Source organism: Scomber scombrus, chromosome 14 (genome assembly GCF_963691925.1).
Source record: "Scomber scombrus chromosome 14, fScoSco1.1, whole genome shotgun sequence".
In the NCBI taxonomy this organism is placed as follows: Eukaryota; Metazoa; Chordata; class Actinopteri; order Scombriformes; family Scombridae; genus Scomber; species Scomber scombrus.
The window spans coordinates 12,389,062-12,412,261 of record NC_084983.1 but is presented as its reverse complement, the minus strand read 5'-3'; the positions used below and the strand labels follow the sequence as shown (position 1 = coordinate 12,412,261).

Sequence of the window (23,200 nt, the reverse complement as noted above, 5' to 3'; positions counted from 1 at the left end):
CAGAAAAACTAGTTTGCAGGCCATGAAACAATAACACACCATGCCTTTTTCCTTGTCCAGTAAGGTAGACAACGAGTGTGACAATTGCGCTGGGACCGACAATGTGCAACATTTCACTTTCCTCACCTGCAAATAGGTGAGGAAACTCACACTGTTGTAAAGTACAGTCTGCTGTCTAGTGGCTCTTATTTTTGTGATTGCGTTTAACAGTTAATTCCCACTTGACTGGTGAAATAAATTATTGTTACTATTGAAATAAATTATGTGAATTTGACTATGACCTAATTGTGGTACATTCCCAAAGAATTATCATGGTTATATCTTCTTTTTTTCTTTTCTGTTATAAGTCTCAGCTCATTGAATAATATCCTGAGTCTGAAAAGGACGTCAAACTTTCTCAAACTAAATAATCAATATTTTATTTAGACATATTCTGCAGGCTACAACTGTTTTTGTTCCAGTTCTGTTCTCTCAGTAATTAATGGATTTAAATTGTTTATTTGTGTCTTACTCTGTGACACAGACGCTACTTTAGATGTAAAATAAAATAATGACATAAAGAAAATAAAACAAAATAATAAAACACTGGAGCTGTTATCAGCTGTTTTCCTTGCAGCTATCTATATGTAGAAATTATTAAGTAACAGTCTAAAGTGTTAATTAATTGTACAAGAATTTTAAACTCTAAAGTTTACACTTTAGAGTTAAAACTGTTACTTAATAATTGATAGCTGACTTGTTCATGTTTGACAGTTGCGGTGCTGTGTGTCATGACTCCTCATATGACTGGAGAGTCTGAGGACGTCCCATAGATCCATTGACGCGACAATAGAGTATAATAAATAAAACCAGGTATGTCTTAGGCCTAGGCTCCAGTGATGCAACATTACAGCAGGTAATAGGCTTATAGACCACTTATATTTGTCTCTAAATGTGGTGATGGAAAAAGTGATGCATGCTGGGTAATGCTGTTTTTTTCAGAGACTGGCTGAAATATATCTACGTATATGTAATGTGTTATAACCATGTTCTTTTAATCAACCAACTACTCATAACCTTGTATAACTTAATTCGACTCAACTGTAACTAGTTTAATGTTCAAGACACATATATTGGCCTGCCATTGTGTAAATTTGCAGTCACAGCAGGGTTTTCTTGTCGGCTATTCACTGTCAATTATGTCGGCAAATCAGGCCCATATAATTGGAAAGTTGGAAAATAAAACACAAACAAACCAGCCGAAGATTAATGCAATGGTCAGCATGCAGACTCACAATTTTTATTTCATCCTTATGTTTTTTTGTAAATAAAGTATGTTGTGCTAAATCAGTAGCACAAAAAATGTGTTGACATCATTCAACAGTGCATAAATTACTCTCTATTTATTTACATTATATACAAGAAATTCAAAGTAACAGCCATTAAACTGTGACTTTTTTGTTTAGATCAGGGCACTTGTTGGTTTCTGTGCTGCCTGTTGATCTCGTTGAGGATCACGTCCCTATTATGGTCTTCATCAGCAGTGATGGCTCTTTCGTCAAATGGGCTACCTGTAACACAGCATTCCTCTCATTATTTCTAATAGATAACATGTTTTGGCAACGGTTTTTTTTCTCCAAAAGCATTGTTACAAACAAAATCAATTAAAATCAAAGTACTTTTCAAAATGTTTTTGTTTGTGCATGTGATTACAACTAAAAGTGTTCAGTTTAAGCCAGTAATAGTATAATACATACAGTATTATAATAGTACACTGACTGACTTGTGTACAATTTCAGGCCAGTAAGCTTTCATCATACATCAAACCAAACATATCACATTTTATATTAAATTTTGCATTGGTAAAAAAAAAAAAAAAAAAAAACTATCAATATATACTCAATATCTATTTCTGACTGAGTTGACAAGCTAATATTAAGTGTATGAAAAAACAAAACATCTCAAAGTCAGGTGGCTTTGACTCCCATCTGAGGTAAAACACTTTGATAAGGAGATAGGCAGCACAATATGATTACCATGGCAGCTTGGGGTCCTATAGTGACTTGACAAAACAATCACAATGGTGAACTGTCTTCGCTTACCAACGCCATTTAACTGCTCTGAAGAGTCACTGACAAGGTAGGAAGTAGAGCTGGTTGAGTTGTTGGACTGGGAGGACTTTGACGAATGAAGCGGTGTTAGTCTGGTCGCTGATAACTTCTTCGCTGTCTTTTGTGTTGCAGTGCGACTCCACTCTGTGAAAAGAAATTTTACAAGATAACAATGAAATGAGACAACCTGAAATCTGTCTTAATCGTCCAGACTTTGATGTGTGATTCATTACAATCATCTTGCATCTAATTCTCTCAAGCCTGTTTTCTATATTCAAATGCATCGGAAACCAGGTACAGAGTAACATTAGTGTGACGTGTAAATGTGTTGAAAGAATTGTGAAATGAAAAGTGAACCTGAGTTCTCTGCTAGTCTCATTCTGCCACAGCACAGGTAGGTCCTCCACTGCCTCCGCACGTTTTCCTTCACCGCACAGTGTAACAGGAATATGAAGAAACCTGCGGAACAGGAACAACAGTTATACTTGTTAAAGCCAAGTGTTATCATACAGGTGACAAACTCTTGAAGTCCTACAGTATGCAAATGATATATTTTATCTTTGGAAACATTACAAGGGCCATAAGGTTTCCGGTTAGTGAATTCTCTGTATACGCATTCCTAATCATTTTACAGCTGTCTGAACTAGCAAATTTGGAGGAGACATTTTTGCTTTAGGGGATGTGAGGCGTTTCCTTTTTTACTGAAAACAATTTGAGTGCTGAAGGCAATCCCTCTTTTATTACAAGTAATTACCACCTAACTTTAAATGGAGAAGTTTGTTGTTCGAGTGCTTGATTGGGGGCCTGTTGCATAATGTCTTTACATTTTTGATCACTACATGACTAAAACCTTATGAGAATGTTCCTTCCAGTTTATTACAACTCGGATCCGTAACTATGACACTGTTCTCATCAAGTTTAATGCTGAGATCTGGGATTGAGATGACAAAACAAGTGTAAAAGCTCATTCATTTTCATGTAAAAATGAACTCAGAACATGTCTAATTTGATCCACTGGTCTTGCCATAGTTGTGCACACACACATTTTCTTATGCAATGAGGGATTACTGACATGTCAGGTCCCCCTTCTTTCAGATGTATCTCCAAATAAAGAGGTTTGGATAATCTTGTTAAAATGTTGGTTTGTTTGCAACCTGTCTGATCGTGTTTCTTGTCTGACTTCATTGTAATTATGCTGCAATGTTCTCAGATGTTAGCTTGTCTCTTTGGTAAATACATATATTATTATAACCAATTGTAATGATGGCCAAAACTGCTCATAGAAGATCCAAGTTTGTGTTTCTCCTAATAATAAAAAATAACCATACCCAGGTATCATCTCACCTTGCAAGGAGTTAAAGATGGAGAAGAGGTACATGAATGGCAGGTTAAGGGGCCCCCAGGCAAAAAAGGCGAAACCCCAGGTGAGGCCCAGGAGGATAGTTATCCCCGCCACACTGCGCACATCCTGCAGGGTGGTGCGGTGCTGCACATTGTGAGGGTTCTGCCTCTTTAGCCGACACAGCTGGACCAACACCACAATGAACATGATGAAGTTGAACAGAAAAATGACACAGAAATATGCCACCACTGCTACATAGAAGGCAGTGTCATTTTTCAGCCAGCAGCTGTGGGAGAAGATGGGAGAAAATGAAAGAGTTATAGCTTGTGTATGTGTATGATTTTCGAATATGGCATTGGACACAGACTTACAAAGTATCGGAAGTGCCATCTTCAAACTTTCCATAGGAGACAAGGCCATAGTTATTCTTGTCGATCGCTATGACGATAATGACCACGATCATTGGGATGCCCCAGCCAACCAGCGAGAACTTCAGCATGTAGCGTGATATGTAGCTGTTGAAGACCTTCACGAGGGCCAGGTACATGTGGATGGCCTCAAGTCCCATCCAGGTGAAGGAAACCAAAAGGAAGTAGTGAAGGAACCAGGCAGTGGAGATGCAGAGGCCCACAGCTTCAGGATAGAGTGCTAGCCACGCGTCTACCAGGAAGACCAGGTTCAGCATCAGCAGAGCCAGGCACAACTGGATCAGGATTTTGGATGGAATGTCCTTACGCAACTTCCTGCAGTGTTCACATGTTTAGACAACATGAAAACCTCTTAGCAGATTCTTCTTAATGAATAATGTGTCTACTGTAAAAAGTGCTGTGAAAACATATCTGTCACTTCCTGTTTTTCTTATTACTTCATTACAAGCCCATTTGTTAAAAAGGTCATTTGTTTAAACTTTAATGGCTATCAATTATCAGCATTATAATTTTAAAACATTGTATTTGATAACTTAGAGATAAGTATCTTTTGCACTTTAAACCTAAATTGGTTTAAAATAATACTGTAACTTTAAATGAACGTGACCAGAAGACAATGGCAGAATGAAATGCATGCTACTTCAATGGTAAATATTACAGTAAATGTTAATATGTGTTCTTTATCTTGTGGCTCTCAATACTCACCCGAAGGCCAAGTAGGTGAGGAGGGTGATGGACAGGAAGATAGCAGAAATTCCACAGCCGATGTATGTGATGAAAGTAAGGATGGTGGCCTGGAGACGACTGGTCGGGGGCTGTCCGGAGATATCCTGTAGAAGAAAAAAATTGTGGAGGAGTGCTTAAAAATGTGAGGTTCCAGGTATAAGTCCCTGTCAAGAAATTGCTGAATGAAATCATCGCTGAACAGTGAGCGATCAGTTACCACCAAAATCAAAGGATGCATGACAAAAAAGACAGTGAAAAAGCAAATTTCTCACCAGCAGGATAGCAAAACTGGTAAGATGGTTGCAGCCACAAATGGTCTCATTATCTGTGTGGTTTTGGACAGAACAGCCATTTCCATTCCAACCACCTAATCCATCTACCGACAGAAAAATACAGGTCAAACGTTCTCATCTTTGTTCATTTAAATTCAATTGATTCTGACAGACATTTTTAGAGAACTTACTATTAAATGTAAAGTCCCAGAAAACACACGTAGCTTTAAAATCAGCCTGCAGTTTGGAAAAAAAGAAAACAAGTTTCAATCACTTTCCAATCACTAATTGAACAGCATAATTTTCTTTTTCTTGTGTTGAGAGTGACAATAACTGCTCGGAATAATTAGCTAGTGCATCTATTTTGAAGCTGTGCCTCACAATTCTACCAATGTAATGACTATCTGTATCTGAATTGCAGCCACTATGATGTATAAAACTTCAGTTGTGCATTCTTTCCTTTATCACATTTTCTCCTCTTAATTTGAAGAAAGGGGCTCTTCTGATAAAACATTTAAAGTCTTGTGTACACAAATGTTGGTTTACCTTTGTGGAGCTCTTATTTAGTTCATAGTTAAATAAAAAGTTAATAAATCTACATACAACATACTATTTTCTTTAAAACAGACTCACTGGAACAGGCTCTTTGTTCCTCAGGTGAATTATTACATCGTCCTGCAGTCCTGAGATTGACAGGTTGGCCACACTCGCTCCCAGGATACCACTATTAAGTTTGCGACTTCCCAGAGATCTGTCCTGCACGACCATTTAGAAGAGACAACGCCGGAAACACAAGTTGTAAATTTGCCAAAAAACTGTCAAAGACAACCACTGTGTCCCAAATCCATGCTACATAATAAGTACTACAAAACATATTCAAATCAGTGTGCTTCCAAAATAAAAAAAACCCTGATCAACACTAATCTCCCACAATGCAATGCTTAAAGGAAATGTACTGTAGGAGCTGCTCACAACTCCAAAACATTTTAAAAGTAATTTTGGACTGTATACCCACTTCAAAAACAGTATATTAAATAATACTATACACACTACATACTGGGACACAGCAACAGTTTCAATATTTAATTTAAAATGTAGTCCATCAATTTCCTTTAAAACACTAATTCATGAATATAAAATTAAAATAACAGAAGAGTACCAAATGTGTATATTGTAATCAAAAGAGAAATACTTCAATTGCTCCTCAGTTAATGATACTGCAAGGCATATTTAGTTTTGGATGGAATGCTTTTTAAATGTGTAGACCTGGAACACTGTGCTTTTCTGGTAGAAACTGAACTGGACTCTGGAGGCCAGCTGCTGCTCCCCAGAGGTTAGGTCATCTGTGAGAGAGGGGGGCAGCTTGATGGAGCCCTGTGGGATCGAGGAGTCTTTTCCCACACTCCTCCTGAGCCTGGGATCCCCACGGACCTGAAGTGCACAAGGGCACGGACAGAGAGACACAAGCTTAGCAACATTTTATCATCATAGACTGATACAGGATTGTTTTTTTTTTTAAACAATGTTTTTATTTGGGGCAACTGACATCAATCTGTCTGCAATAGTTAAGCTGCAACAGTACATTCTTCAAAAGGGTGTCACATGTACAAAAACAAGTGTAACAGAGATGCACCTGCTGAAATCATATTAACAGTCATATCACTGTGATGAAAATTATAGGTTTGCAGCCAGAATTGATGAAAGTTTCCATGTGGCAATCAGCAACAGCCTCTCCACATTTGTAAAATATACTGAATGTAGGTGACATCCACATTATTTGTTGAGGTGTGCATTTATTTCAGTTTTGAGATGATTTCTGAATTAATCGATTTTAATGATTTCTTATAAATTGTGAGTACAATTTCTAGGGATTGGCAAGAGATGCAGTGAATTAGTTTGAAACATTTGATAAATAGACTTCTAGCATAACAGACAGTTTAACTTAACAGTTTAGGATGAGTTGAACAACAAACAATGGCAAGCACTGAAAACAGCACATTAACATCACGTTATTAATTACACATGTGCTTTTCATGCTGTGACAGGTCAAAGTTTCTGCCCAAGCTCTTCGTTGCCCTTTGGCTTGCAGAAAATACTTCAATCTAAATTTTTTTCAAGTTGATCCAGAATGTTTTACTTTTTAATGGCTGTAGGTGCATTTAGTATAAAGCATTAGGTCTCAGCCTTGCATACCTTGTACATAAAACTCTACATCTGCTGTGAAATAGCTGTTAACAGACAGTATCCCACAGCTAGCACTTCTCCGAACACTTTTTTGATGTATGGCTCGTAAAACTATTAAAACAAACAGAATAAACTGGAATAATCCTGTCATACCTGTACGGTAGTGGGGTCTGAGATGGAAAAAAATGTTTCCTGAAAATTACTGCCATCTGCTGGTTTCACAGAAAGAGCCACAGCCGGCGACAAGAGAGTCTCAGTCGATTCTTTAAGGAGCAGCTTTAGTCCCACTGTATCAACAATCCCTATGATCCTGACCAAAAAAAAGAAATTCATTGGTATGGTGTGCAAAATAACAATAATTATGTGTGTGTGTGTGTGTGTGTGTGTGTGTGTGTGTGTGTGTGTGTGTGTGTGTGTGTGTGTGTGTGTGTGTGTGTGTGTGTGTGTGTGTGTGTGTGTGTGTGTGTAACTACAATCTCTCTCAAATTCAAAGGTTTTTATCAACTTGTATCAAGGCATATTTGTATGTTGGGAGGATAAATAGAAACAAATCATGCTTTAGCCAAACCGCACATGCTTTATGAACAAAAGCTAAAAAAATACAATTTAAAAAAACAACAAGTTGTAGCATCTATTTTTAGCAGTACACAACATGTTAGAGAATGTCTGTAACCTGTTTGAGGAGGCAGCCAGCGTTTCAGGTGAAGCACCCAGCAGATTGCTGATGATATGCACGGAGGTGTTTCCCAGAGCCAGGCTGACATTGGGGCCAGACAAAAGATCCTGCAGCTGAGATACCAACTGATCCACCTGACTGGAGTTCAGTTTGGACACATCACTGGTCTGCTCAAGCAACCCATTGGCTCGGCTCTCACTGCTTTCAGCTGCAACAAAAGAAGATACAAAGCTGCTATAATTATGTATATGTCACCGAGTTATACACAGAGCAGAAGTGGAAGAACAAACCTGTTTGATTAGTTGTTGGTGTCACTGAAGGGGGGACAGAAACAGATTCATTTCCAGCAGTGGTGTTGGGTGTTTCTGTCACAGTTTTATTTTCAGTGGTTGTGTTTGGTGTTGCTGTCACAGTTTTATTTTCAGTGGTTGTGTTTGGTGTTGCTGTCACAGTTTTATTTTCAGTGGTTGTGTTTGGTGTTGCTGTCACAGTTTTATTTTCAGTGGTTGTGTTGGGTGTTGCTGTCACTGTGACATTAGCAGCAGTAGTGGAGGCGTTCAGGGCTCCAGTTGTCATGTTTAGCGGGGGTGAAGTTACATTTACAGACGAGGCGGTAGTGTTTGGTTGCATGGTTATCACTGTTGGAAAAGGTGTAGTAAATTGCTTCGGAACACAATGCTCTTCCAGTTGCACGACCACATTTCCTCCATTACTGTAAAGAGATAGATGGAGATATTAGTTGAAAATATTTGTAAAAGTCTGACATCATGTGGTACAACTACACTACAAACAGCCCTGAGATAAATTATGTTCACTCAGTTTGTAAAGTTTAAGTTAAGTTTGTGCAGAAGATAGGATCATACAAACCAGGGGATAATTCGATTGTGGGTATTATTTATTATTGTGCAAAAGTTTGAAGGCTTAAGGTAACTGCAAGTCCATGTGAGTTGGCCATACAGTGGATTATCGCCAACTGGATTTCCACAAATTGCTGTGTGACACATGAGATAAAACACAATTGAGAGGTTGTTTTCTTGATGGTATGAAATTACACTGAATTGACTTGTTATAATACGTACCTGCTCGAGTCACTCGTCCATCATAAATAATACTTTCCTCAGACTGTAGCAAAGTGATCACAGCTGCAGACACGTTGCAGATGGGAACCTCATGAGCCAAGGCTAAAATCACTTTGCAACTTTGCCATCCTCTGATTTAAAAAAAAATAAAAGGAGTGCAGATTTCAGTCAACGTTCAATGTATCAGATGTATCAATGCTTATAGTAGAAAGTACCTTTCTTTACAAAGGTGTTGAGATGACATTAGACTCACCTTACTGATGTATCTCCACAGTCCAAACGGAAAAACTGAGTGGAAATTTCCATTTAAGTTAAACTATTTTATATAATTATGTTACAGTGCTACATTTCAACATTATAAACAACATTCTTTAATTACTTTTGCTCAAGCGAAAAGAAAAAACAGTCATAGAAGAAAATGTGAAAGTTTAGGAAATATGAATGTGCTTTGGCTGTTGATTACCTTGTATACAGATGCAATACTGGGCAAAGGACATGAAACACTACAAAGGAACATTTCAAAGATTAAAAATGTGTATTTATCAATATAAAATTGGATATGTATGCACTATGTACAAAAACGTACTTTCCACCTGAAGAGCACTTTGGTGACTGTTTCAACTGAAAAAAATCAAAAGATTAAGAGATTGTTTAATGCTGCAAAATGTAATTTATGTAAAGTGGATAATTAAAGACAAATGCTAAAAGATATTTTCACAAGTATGCATGTTCTGTGTGTGCACATATATCTGTATATAAACTTACCATGCAAAAGAGATCATAAAGATAAGACTTGTTCATCCTGGTATTTTGTATTTCAAAGCTAACAGTGTAGTACGCATCTAAAAAAAAACACAAACAAAATGAATGCTTCTTATAAAACGTGATGTCTAATTAGATAATAATGTGTTGGTTCTGTTTGTTGATAACACACTAACCGGTCCCATTGCAGTAAGATGAGCAGTTGCAGTTTTTTTTCTCCATTTCTGAAACAGTCAAAAAATGTTGGTTTAATGTCTTTAAATGCTGGTGTGGACCACAGCCATTTCAAGGTCTTCAAGCAGCGTTCAACCTGTCTTACTTCACCACAGTTTGTTGCACTGCCCCATAATTTTAAATATGACACAAGACAATTAGGACAGGTTTGAGAAGTGTATTTCATCAGTATAATTCTCATATTTTTCAAAAGTTCAGTGAAGTTAGATGATCTATGAGCATCTGTCAGCAGATGTCTTTTTGTCTCTGTCCAGCAAAGACTTGGATGGAGTCTTTTGCCCTTTTCGCCACACTGAATCTGCAGCTGATGCACAATCTGCCCACCATTACATCTAAAGCTTACAAATTAAGACCTTATATCCAATTTGTTTAATCCAGACAAAACCAAAGTGTAAGAGTGACAAGTTGCAGAGGGGTTTAAGTGCAGAACAGGACTATCACTTCCCGGGAGCAATAACTTCCAGGAGTCTTTGCTGATTGCTTGGCAACCTCACAGTGCTGAGAAGTCACTGCTCCTGGACTAGAAATAAACTTTAAACAAACAATATACAGTGTGTTCATTAGTGAGCTTTAGTGGTTAGCCTTATATGAAACAGACAGATATAAGGGAGGTAACATATGAATCTTCTCATCTAATGCGATCCAAAAAAGCAAATGAATATAATTAAAAATGTCTTTAAATCTTATATTGCTCCCGCAGCTTCACAACTGCCATCAAAAATTGTGTAACAGACACCTCCTTAGACTACATGGTAGGTCTGTGTTTTGACATGTATCATAGTATATACATCCATGTAGTAAATTATATACTAAATGAAATGAAAATGAAACACATTGACATTGTGGGTTATTGTGTGTAGATCAGTGGCATACACCCACATTTGATCCATTTTAAAATCAGTCTGTGACACATCAAAATGTGGTGACTTGTTAAAGTGGTACTTTAGTCTTTGTGGTTTGAAGACATTTAAGGTAAATGTTAGAGCTCACCTGCACCACAGTTGGTTGTGTTGTATTTATATTCCACATATGCAGCCTCACACTCTTTACTGTTGAAAGATAACCACACAAAACACCCCAAACCCAGTGAGATATTACAAAAATACAAAGGCAATGCATCAATTAATAATACCAGTTTAGAAAATACTGCTTTTCAAATTATGAAAAGATGTCAGTGATCTTGCTTTTAATGATCACTTAATTCATAAATTAGGGATTAAAAAGGGGAAGCATTGTAAATACCAGTGTTTCCCAGTATACTGGCAAATGTCTTCCTCTTGGGGATTGCTGTCACAATCACTTTTTAGAGAACCTGTTCAATGACATAAAGGGTTTCATGATTACTGTAGGTATGTTATGTATTGTAATTTTGTATTTTAGAGTATGCAACACTCACTAATTGTATTTGCTCTTCTTCCCACCACAGAGATGTCAGAGGATTTTTGACTGGCTGCACAGAGAGTACGAAGGATACAACATGATGGTACGCTCTGTCTCAGCTTCAGTATCACAATGCAGTTGGTCTTTCTGAGGAATAAGCTCAGTGTTAACAACAAGTAACTCTTTACACTATTTTCACTCATTTCACAACTGTTATTAAAGAACAGGTTCACAATGTTTCAAGTTTGTCTAAAAAAAGAAACTAAAAAAAAGTCAGGTGCCCAAATGTACATTGAAATGTATTTAAAAGTGTATGTGAAGCTAATATGAAGCTTCCATCCAAATGAGTCAAATAAAGTAGATATTTTTCAACATTAAAGTATTTTTAATATCAAAGTCTTTCTTTATGTTACTATAGGCTCCTTCCAACCCAGCTTAACAGGGAAACACTGTCCAAGGCAACCCAAAGAGGAATTTGATTATAAATGTCAGATATCCACTTGATATGCAATTTTGCACTAAATGACTCTGTGGACACACTGTGGATTTTATTACCTATCGCATTGAAAGCACATTTGAAAGAGATAAATAGCCAGTATGAACAAGGGGAACGATTACAGCGAGGAAAACCTATTTCAGTGTTCATTTGGCCACCTGAATGTTGTTTTAAGAAAGACTTGAAAAAGTGTGAAATTATCCTCTAAAACTTTTTTTCACTTCATAGATGAAATCGTATTTCCTCTAAAAGTGGCCCTTTATTTACCTCAACTACAGAGAGTACCAGGCATTTATTGGAAGCAGGCTTGTATTAGAGAAAGGATTTTATATTTAATTCCATCTATTTGTATAATTGCTCATAATTTAGTGCAAACCCTCCTTGTTTTCTAAGCCCTACTGTGCTGTGGAAATTTCAGTCACTTGCAAGGGTCCCATGTGGTACAAATGTAGCTACTGCCATCTTGTGGCACTTACGTTAATAAGGACGTAATAAAGTACGTTAATACAAACTGCAGGCTGAGACAAAACACATCCACACCCACCATGACTGAAATTGGTCCATAATACCTTGGATGAGTAATCCAGAACATCAAAGTGTTGAAAATAGTTTGTCTATATGGTTGAATTTATTAAAGTTTATCCACCTTTGTGTATTCCTTGGCCTGTTTTTGGGACCTGCTTTTATTTGTCCGTATCAGTCATTCTTTTATTTTAGGAAATATGGTAGTCGATTAATTGATGACAATTATTAATTTCCAAGTAACTGAATGTATTCAGGGTTTGGGTTGTGGTCAAACAAAACTTGAAGGTAGTTTTCTCTATTTTCTAACAATTCACAATTCAAACAATAAACTGATTCATCAAGAAAACAAGATTAATTGATAATGAAAATAAACTTTAGTTGCAGCTCTATTTCACTTACTTTACTGCAGTCTTCTTGGTACATGAAACTTCAATTCCCTGTTAAAACATAAATCAAGTGTGATTCATATGATCATTCTATTCACATACTGTATAACTTATAGACTGATTTTAATGCTGCTTACTTGAAATAGGCCAGTCATGTTGTTGTTAATGATCTCACTGAAAAATAAATTGTACACCATTAATTAATTAATAAGAGTCTATAATCATGCTAGTGGATCTGTGAGGCTGCCACTGTGAGTGGTACTCACTCACAGTGGCAAGGCTAACATACTAATGTTTTGCAGGTATAATGTGTGTTAGAATGCTACATTTGCTAATTGGCACTTAGTTAAAGTACAGCTGAAGCTGATAGGAATATCATTGGTTTTGCAGGTACTTGGTCATAAACCAAAGTATTGGACTTGATGATAAAGCAATATGAAAACTTAAAGCATCTATAAAATCATTCAAAATGATCCTCAATAGACCTTGAATATTCTGAAGAATATTTTACAGCAATCCATAAAACAGCTGTCAAGACCAAAATGACCTCAATCTTATAGTGGTACTAGAGAAAAAAAATCTATGGATGAACGAAGTCATTAGGATTCTTCCTCTAGGAAATGTGAATGTAAAAGTTTTAAGGCAATTAATACAAACGTTTTTAAGATACTGTATCTCAGTCTAGACATACTGACATAGGCATCGCTAATGGTCTGATTCTATATAGACAATTTCATTGGAGTATTCATTGAAGTCATTCAAGTAATAAATCAAATAAAAGGTAGCTGTCCCTACTGTGATTTGAGGACATTTGGGGAATATCATTTTTCAATGATGAGTTCACTATTACAAGAGCATAATTACTTTTTTGTTTTGCTGTTTCCTCCACTGTTGGGGTTACTCTTTCTGGGGTAAGACAAAAACGTTGTCCAGCTGTTGCTCTGTGTTCCATTATCTGTAGTAATGTGATTTGCTGTAGCTGTGTTTGTGAAGTGGCTTTGTAACATTGTTGTGTTGGTAGTTGTGGTGTTGATCTTTAACATTGTTGATGATGAAGCTGTGGTTGTGGTATAACTTTCTAATGGTGTTGGTGTTGTTGTCACATGTATTGTCTCATATGAAGTGTTTACAGTAGTTTGAAGAGAGATAGGCATGGACGTAGTTGCTTCAATGGTTGAAGAAACACAGCCCTCCAGTTTGTTTTGGAACACCTGTTGAAGCTGAGAAAAGGAACATGCTGCTCATTTTTTGAATTAAAGGATATAAACGTCAAGTATTTTGGTACTGTAACTCTTCCTTCATACCCAGGATGTAATTTCTGATTCATTCTTCGTCTGTCCAGTCACATTCACATTCACATTCACAGTGACATCAATAAAGTAGAAGACTGCTGTGACGAGGAAAGAAAGAACACAGTCAGAATTGATGCATCAGAAACCAAAATATCCTGACTTTAAGTCCATAGTAATGGTATAACTCCTACATTCCCCATAATGCAACCAATAGGTAAACAAATTGGTAAACACCTCTTCTTTAAAACTCCATGCTACCAACTAGCAATTAACCTTCTGTGTTCTGTATGTGTTTGTTAATCAAAAACTGTAGTCTCTCATCTCAGAATGAGAAAACCCAGATGATATCAAAACCTGCGGTTTGTCAGAGCCTGAAATTAATGTTTGTCCTTTTCTGATTACAGATGTTTCTATTGATGTGGCAGTTAGTGAGATGACTGTCAGCTTTTGCAAGTTTACCTGAGGTCTGTGCAGGTGTTGCAGTTGTTGCATTTGTTGCATTTGTTGCATTTGTTGTAGTTGTTGCAGTTGTTGTAGGTTTTGTAGTTGTTGCATTTGTTGCGGGTGTTATAGGTGTTGCAGATGTTGCATTTGTTGCAGTTGTTGCAGGTGTTGCAGGTCTTGTAGTTGTTGGATTTGTTGTAGGTGTTGTAGTTGTTGCAGTTGTAGGTGTTGCATATGTTGCAGGTCTTGTAGTTGTTGCATTTGTTGCAGGTGTTGTAGTTGTTGCAGTTGTTGTAGGTTTTGTAGTTGTTGCAGTTGTTGTAGGTGTTGCAGTTGTTGTATGTGTTGTAGTTGTTATAGGTGTTGTAGTTCTTGCAGTTGTTGTAGGTGTTGTAGGTGTTGCAGCTGTTGTAGGTGTTGTAGCTGTTGTAGGTGTTGCAGCTGTTGTAGGTGTTGCAGTTGTTGTAGGTGTTGTAGATGTTAAAGGTGTTATAGATGTTATACGTGAATGAGTTGAATGAGTAGCAGAAGTTTGATTACAAGCATAACCTGATGGGGAAACAGAACAGGTATCATCAGTCTGTACACAATGAGGTCTTTCAAACATAACTGCACAACTAGTGTAGACCTGGAAGAAATAATGCTGTGTTCTCTGAATTAATTATTTTGGGTGACTTGAATTAATTTGAAATGGCTTTCTAAAAACTGATAGTACTTAACTTACCTCAGTTGATTTGAAGTCCCACCTGACCAAATAAAACATGCCAGTAAAAATCAAACCTGCAGCAAACTAATAAACCACCTAATTATCCAGTCTGTGCTGTCTTTGTTTAAGACATCGGTGACATTGCCAATTGTATGTATAAACGTACTCCAATATGGAACAACAACGTGGAACGTGGAACATTTGACTAATAAATTGAAAATAAAAAATTGCATTTCTGCACAGTAATAAATCGTGTTTTTCTTCAGACAGTCTGTTCACCTTGTCTGCACTTAATTATGGTGATACTGTTGCCTCAGTGTAACACAGTAAACTGCACTTAATCACAAGCAATACATCTTTCACTTGAGTCCAGTAATCCTTCCATTGTTTCTTGTATGAAAAGGGTGGTCCTTTTTTAGTTGACAGAAGAGAGCTGCATTTAACTGTATTAATCTATATAGCTCAACTGTCCAGGTCAGAGGACAGAGGATATTTTATCTCTAATCAAACACAACTTGGAAAAACTGTGTATGCACCTCACAAGGGAATAAGTCACAAAACGTTTGAAATTAATTTCATTTGAAGATTTTAAAATATTAATCATGAAAATGTAAATAAATAGTGTCAGTGTGTTTATTACCATGATAACAACATAAAGAAATAAAGGAATCAGAAATATATAATGTTTCAAAACATGTATCAAATTATCTTGAAATATAGGACACATTTCCATGTAATTGTTCTGTTTCTCCCTCTATTCTCTTGCACATGAACTACAAACTGATACTGTACTGATACTTTAACAAGTTAGGTTCCTCAAAAGTGTTTAACAAGTTCATGTTTACTGTACTGTGTGTGGTAAGTTCCTAGTTCTTGAATTACACAAACAACTTTGTACCTTTGTTCATATTTTCCACCTTCCTCTACAAAGAGGTTGCAACATTGTGAGGTTTTGCATTATTCGGAAAAACAGAGTAATCAGACTAGAATAACAGGTTATGGTATACATTAGGGAGAACCATTATACAGTGTGTGTGCGTGTATGACGAAAGCTGAGTGGCAGGTATGTCTGGCATGTCATACAGAGTTTATAAATAGAGGTACGGAGATTTCAGTCAAGATAAGGTGACTAGCTGACAGACACCTCTTTTCCATTGTTTGCAAACATCTTTATTATTTTACTGTAACCTATCATTGCTCATGTTATATCTCACCTGCCAACAGGATGATGAGAAAGTGTATCTGCAACCAGTGTCTGACATGTGAGCCTGGCCTCTTCACTCTGGAATATAGCAAATAATCATTTAAACACTTTAAAAAAAGAAAAAAAGAATAATATATAAGCATTTCTGATTTAAACGTCATTGTCATGCCATAGCGCACTGAAAACCTATTGTTGCACAACAGTTGTAGAAAAGGGTAGGGTGGAAGAGTGAGTCATACAGAAAACTTCCCAGGCTAATCGCAACTCTTTCAATCACACCCATGCTGATGAATGCTAAAGGCTGTAATTTTGTGTATTCAAGATTTTTTCTTTGGTTATGATTGTTCAGTTAATCAAACACCATATCCTGAAGAAATGAATGAAGCTAAATCAAACACTTGAATGCATACATGCTGAGAAACATCTTTGAAAGAGAATACAACAGAACAAACACATTACCTTTATCACCACTTAGCAAAACAGCACATACTTATTTATACAGTAATACACAGTGTACTGTATAGACACACACTTTCCATGAACAAATGGTGAATGTTTGTTTGGGCCAAAGCTTTATGAAACCGTGCTGTTATCAAGCAGTGAAAATATGGAGATATGGAGATGTTATAAGTATTACATCTCTAACTCACTTTGTAATCTGCTTATAATACATATAACATACATATACACTCTCTGTAGTGAGTTTTACGCACTAGAACCTTTCCCACAGATAGAATGCTTAACAAAAAAGCATGCATAGGAAGATGATAAGACCTGTTCACATTGACAGGGAGAGAAAACGAAGAGGTATACAAGTCACTGCTCAGTGAGAGGGAAATCTGAGCAAAGCTAAGAAGGTGGATGGTGCACATCATGCTCTATAGGGTACAGGTGTTGGACAAAAAGCCACAACAAAATAAAAGCGAAGCTGTCCACAAACTGAAAGTTTTTAATCATAACATTTCTACCTGCAAGGTCTTTATCAGCCAAAACTATAACTAAGATAAAACCAAAGTTATGTGTGATATCCAAAATAGCAATTTAGGGGAGGAACAATGTGCCCAACAAATTCAGCTGTCTTGTTTTAGTTTTGAGATATAAAGAAATAAAGTCAGAAGTTGGCACAAAACCTTGGACACGTCTTTGCTGGCAAACTTTTCTTCAGCCCCTTTATACCAAATGGACATCACAGTAACACCACATTGTTGCTGGTGCATCAGCTGCATCCTCTTATGTCTTCATAGTCATAGAAATATTAACATTAACATAACTTTTAAAACACAGCATACTCAAACACAACATACTCAAACACTACAAAAAAGTGACATTAAACTGACAAAAGCATAGATTTAACCAACCATATAAAAACAAACTGAAGTAGGTTGACGGTCAAAGATTGCAGAAAGGTGGATATATCTCAATAAAAAGATGAAACAAATCAGATCTGGTTGTGATCCCAATTAAGGAAACCACCAATATATTACCTGACAGAGGAGCCAAAACATCCACCAGAACAACTGCCTGAAGCTGTCATGACTTTAATATCCTCATTTTGACAAAACATAACGTTCCTGTGGTTTTGCCACCCCAGGGCAACTGGTATTTGGGCACTGGAAACCCTTAAAATGAAGTTGCAAAAAAGCAGGTGGGCAGGCCAAAGAATGTAAACAAAAATGTGATTTATCAACAAAAAATATGAATGACACAGAGGAGAAAATGAATGCCGGGAAATTCAACCAAAATATCTTAAGCCATAGTAACAAACAAATAACATCTGCTGCCTGTTAATGAGCTGCCACCTAGTCTCCTCTGTTCTCCCTTCAATAGACCAGTGACAGGTCTTTACCTTCTCAGCCTCATCTAACTGGAACGTACCATCTATGGTTACTATAGGGTGAGCTAGACTGATAACACACTTTCAAAACATAAAAATAACATTGATGCAGAGTTTCTGTTACTGCTGACAATCGCAATATCCCATGGTTACACAAAGACACACACACACACAGAGCTATGAGTGCAACAAAATATACAGAATATCATTTATTACAGAACAGTTTTGTCCTTCCTCCCTCAGTTTGACGAAGCCTTGTAACTGACTACTGAGTGCAGCCAATGGTGCACACCTGATCTACCCACAATCACAATTCTCAAAAAGAACAACAAAACTTTTAGACACAAAACATTCAACTGGAACCTGTATTACATTGTGCAACATGACTAAAATTAGACTGGATTTTAGTGGTTTAACACAGAAAACCCTTGTAATGTTGGACACTAGGGTTTAATGAAATTAGAGGAGCGACTGTCCCATAGTCCTGTTGGCAAAATCCAAACTAAAAAACTAAGCTAAACCATGAACATTAGCATTTTTTTCTCTCAAATGAGGCAAGCCTTTGTTGTCAGCACGCTGCTGTATATGTTCACTGTGACTTTCTTAGCATGATCAGTAGTTCACACACATGGCACGCCCTTGAAACGTCAAGTGGAACAGTCACTTTACCTCAGGCAAGTCTCACTCAACACCTGTCCTAAATAAATGTTTTGATTTTACACCAAATCAGAAAGACATTTGATTTTATGTAACTTGTTTGACAAGAAAGGTGTTTCTAAAGGTATGTAAACAACTGTTTCCAGGAGCTAAAAGAGCCCTGGCTTTGAAACATTTACCATTTACGTCATAAGTCATGCACCACCTGCATTATACAAGTATGACTGTTGGGTTTTGTACTGGCTTTTAAGAATTGCTTATCTGTCACGCACTGCCACTAAAATTATTAATGCACACACATTAATTTCCTCCATTGCTGTGGCTCTTTGACTGTGTTTACCTGAGCAAACATATAAGTATTAAATACAGTTACTGCCAAAAGGGTGCACACACACATCTGGGTTTGTGTGTTTTTGAATTTAAGACATTAAGGACATAATAATAATAATAATAATAATAATAATAATAATAATAATAATAATAATAATAATAATAATAATAATAATAATAATAATAAATTATGAAAATATAAAAGGTGCATGTTCAATCTGTTTTAGGCGACTTAAAAAATAGATTTGTATCATTAATGGAAAACACTAGGACCTGTTGCCAGGAGGTCAGGGGTCAAACAATCTGAGCTGGTTAAGTTTGATCCTTCACAACCTGACCAAAGATTTGGTGTTAATTTTGTAGCAATTATTTGACATCATAATAATAATATTAATGAATGTTGGAAAGCATTTATAAATGACTTATTAACATCAATAAATTAATATACAGGTAAAGGGTATAAAGTTAAAAAAAAAAAAGGTGTAGTTCTGTAACTGAAGACCAGGGGGAGTCATACAGGGGGGATGGAGATAACCACAAGTGAGGTATTGATATCTTATCATATATTCCAGCAGAGGGCTGGGAGACAAAATGTTGGCAGAACAGATCCAAATAGTTTCTTTTAGCATTAACAAACTGAATGTGGCATCTCCATTCTGTGTGAAAGCTACAAAAGCGTGGCAGTCTTTATCTGGTTAATGTCTGCTGCTGAGCCTTTTGTTTCGTTGTACTGCAGGACTTACGATCGCTTCACCACAACAGATCATGACGTGCAGTCACACCCTACATCATTATTAGTACAGATCTAAAACGGTCCAGGCATTCAGAGACATTGTTATAGTGGTGCCAGGATGACCTCAATGAATATAATCTGGTACAAATATAAAGGGTGATCAAGATAAGTGTGGATTCAAGTAGAGTGATATTAATATTAGTGGAGCTCTGGCACTGCATAGTGGAAGTAACATAACATATAAAAAGGTAGCTTTCTGTCTTTGTGCAGTTTCGGTAACAGAGGCCTAAAGATCTGATCATCTGTGTGAGCAGAATAATACTTGTTCATTTCTATCTTTCTGCTCCTTTCTTACAGTAATGGAGTAGTTTGACATTTTGTGAAATATACACATTTTCTCTCTTTTCAAGAAGATCAATGCCACTCTCATCAGTCATCTGCACATTAAAGTTGAAGCTACAGCCAGTAGATGGTTAACTTAGAATAAAGTTTGGAAGCAGAAGAAAATATCTTGCCATAGGTAAAAAATTAAAATAAAAACAAACTGCCATCAAGGATCTCTAAAACTCAGTAATTAACACATTATTTTTGTTTGATTAATCTGTACAAATACCAAAGGTTAAAAACACCAAGTTTCAGTTTTTGTAGGGGTTCTGTGCCAGACGATTTCTTGCCCAAGAGGAATGTTTTCATGAAGTTTTGTTGCCACAATGAGGTTACAAGGCAACCAGCAGAGAATACAGGAAGTTAATGCAGCTAGAGAGAAACTGTTCTGGCATCAAAACACCCAGTTAAACCACAAATTGTCATTTTTATTCAACATGTTAACTATAGAGCTTTAGACATGCTGGTAGGTATTTTTTTACTTATGAACTGTTGTCTTCCCTCTGCTGCCCATCCTTATGCTAAGCTATGCTAACTGTCTCCTGGCTGTGATTCATATTAAGTGCACAGACATCAGGGATGTATCAAATGTTTTTCCCAAAATGTATTTCCTTTGAAATACGTTAAATCTAAAAGAAAATTTTATGGCACATACAATTTTGTGTATTGTGCCTGGATCAAAGCTAAACCAGATTGTGATTTCTGAGTTTAAGGTCTAAATGGCTAATGAACACAAGTATTTTGAGCTTATGATGTCTCTTACTGAGCCTCCTGAGTAGATCTCAGGTCATGTTTACTTATTCATTTGGATATTTGTTCCATTGTAGACATTCATCACATTATCCATCAATTACCTCTGATGAATCTATCCTGTCGGCTTCACGTATGATAGTGAAATGTTATGCAATCAGATAAATCCTGGAATGAAAGTGTATTACTTTCTCCAGCACATTAACAAAAGAGTCAATAAAATAAAAAAACAATATGATCGTCTTAAACAAGATGATCTGCTGTCTTAATGTGCAATACACAGCTGATACACAATCCAGTCTACAGATGCTACCAACAGGCCTGTTGGCCAGACAAACTTTGGAAGAGCACATTTCACCGAATATTTGGTGTAGAAAGATTATGTTAGTATTGCCACAAAGCTAAGTCTTTTCTACATGTCTTTACAGACAAAATGTGTTTCTGGGTCAAAGTGACTCAAATTAGAGCAGGTCACATATAATGACTGTATGACATAATCCTCTCCCTGCATATTTTCTCCTCCTCTCCTCATACCAATTACATAAACTGATTTAAATGTGTTTTTTTCTTGTGATATAGCCTATGTGATGTTATTGTGTGGGCAAGATTTTAAGTATATTGTCTGTAATATTTATAAATCTTAACCATGTTATTTTGCATTATTAAAGATATTAAAATAATCAGCACAGCCCAGCTGAGATATTTATAATGCTATAGATATAGATAATTAAACAAATAATGCTAGATATCAATGAAGTAAAATGTTGTGCATCACACCACGTGAACAATTATATCCTGAATTGCATCTCGTGTATTTTATATATAATACTATATATATTTGTGGTTATTGGTACTGTTTAGTCTTGTCTACTGTACAGTTATGTTTGTTGTATGCATTTGTTTGTATCGATTTTAAGATGCAGCAGTGGCAGTTTTCTGCAAAAAAGCTCCAAAACACGTCTGTACACTGGATTTGCACTCACCAGATAACCAAAAGCAAGACTTCAGATTAATTCTAATATAGACGCTAACGTTGCTCTCTATCTACTGGATGTGTAAACCGTTCGCTCACAAGTTTGTCCCATCATTTTAAAGGTGGTATGACATTGTTATGTTCAGAGCGTGTTTCTGCTGCCCCCAAGTGGCCTATTGTTGCAGATGTTTAGAAAAAAATTAAACCTAAACAATTTTGTGACAGGCTGACAGCTGTATATGCAAAAAGGGAATTAGATACTCAACTCAAATTTTAAAATAAGTTTATTTTATTTTTGCTGAGGAAATGTTTGTCAGAAAAATATCATGTCATGAATCTTATTTATTTATCAGCCAAATTGTGTATATATATATATATATATATAATTAGTTAACAGACTAAAACACCCTGAACAATAGTTTTATGACTTTTAATTTTTTTTGTGTGTGCAGCAGGTATACATGTGTGTACATAAAGGATATTTTCTGCATTAAATCTGTTCCACATTTATTCAGAACATTTTAAAAAATCAATAATTTTGTTGCATTTTTCACTTATATAAAACTACTTAAAATCAGTATGCTGTCACCTGTTTTAGGTCATTTATTAAAGCCTGATAAGATATTTATGAATGCAAAATAGATTAGTGGTTACAAATCTTGTATAAACTCTATAGTATGAAAGGATAGGTGAATGGTCAAATTATAAACAGTGTGTCAGGGTAAAAAGCGTACCTGGACCTAAATATACTGCACAAACTGCTGTGAAAACTAGAGAACTTATGTAATGAATTTGATCTATAATTTATTCATTTATTTTGCTTTACCCTTTTAGTTCTTTATTGATGTAATATTATTTGTATGGTACCTTGAGCCTTACTGTTGTTGGATTGGTAAACCTGTATACATTTAATTTTGTAAATAAAACAGAATAAAATAAAATAAAATAAAATAAAATAAAATAAAATAAAATAAAATAAAATAAAATAAAATAAAATAAAATAAAATAAAATAAAATAAAATAAAATAAAATAAAATAAATAATTAATAAATATCTGCTGATGATGAAGATATGATATGATAGAAAGCTCTGGAATGACTACTTAATAGACTGCTTTCTCCTGCTTGGTCAAGAAAGAACTCAAAACACTTGTTTAAGAGGGTCTATTTATTCAAGATGCTGTACAATAATTACACAATTTCATGTATATAATGTGTCTAATCAAGCAATAAAATAAAATCCTGAACAAACTAACGGTACCAGTCAAACATTTGGTCACACTTCCTCATTGAATGGGAAAGTGTGTCCAAATA

At 36.0% G+C, this 23,200-nt stretch overlaps 1 protein-coding gene across 1 annotated transcript; it reads right to left on the bottom strand.

Annotated features, from left to right (window-relative positions):
* Positions 1-1,446: 1,446 nt before the first annotated feature.
* LOC133994414 (adhesion G-protein coupled receptor G2) lies at positions 1,447-17,452 on the bottom strand. The gene is made up of 16 exons (XM_062433666.1): positions 17,357-17,452; positions 16,237-16,304; positions 14,332-14,757; positions 10,784-10,842; positions 7,716-7,926; positions 7,196-7,352; positions 6,125-6,289; positions 5,492-5,614; positions 5,050-5,095; positions 4,859-4,962; positions 4,566-4,690; positions 3,804-4,175; positions 3,435-3,718; positions 2,448-2,549; positions 2,082-2,234; positions 1,447-1,550 (listed from the first exon to the last, which is right to left on the bottom strand). The coding sequence occupies exons 1-16, from the start codon at positions 17,450-17,452 to the stop codon at positions 1,447-1,449; spliced, it is 2,595 nt and encodes an 864-aa protein (XP_062289650.1).
* Positions 17,453-23,200: the final 5,748 nt, after the last annotated feature.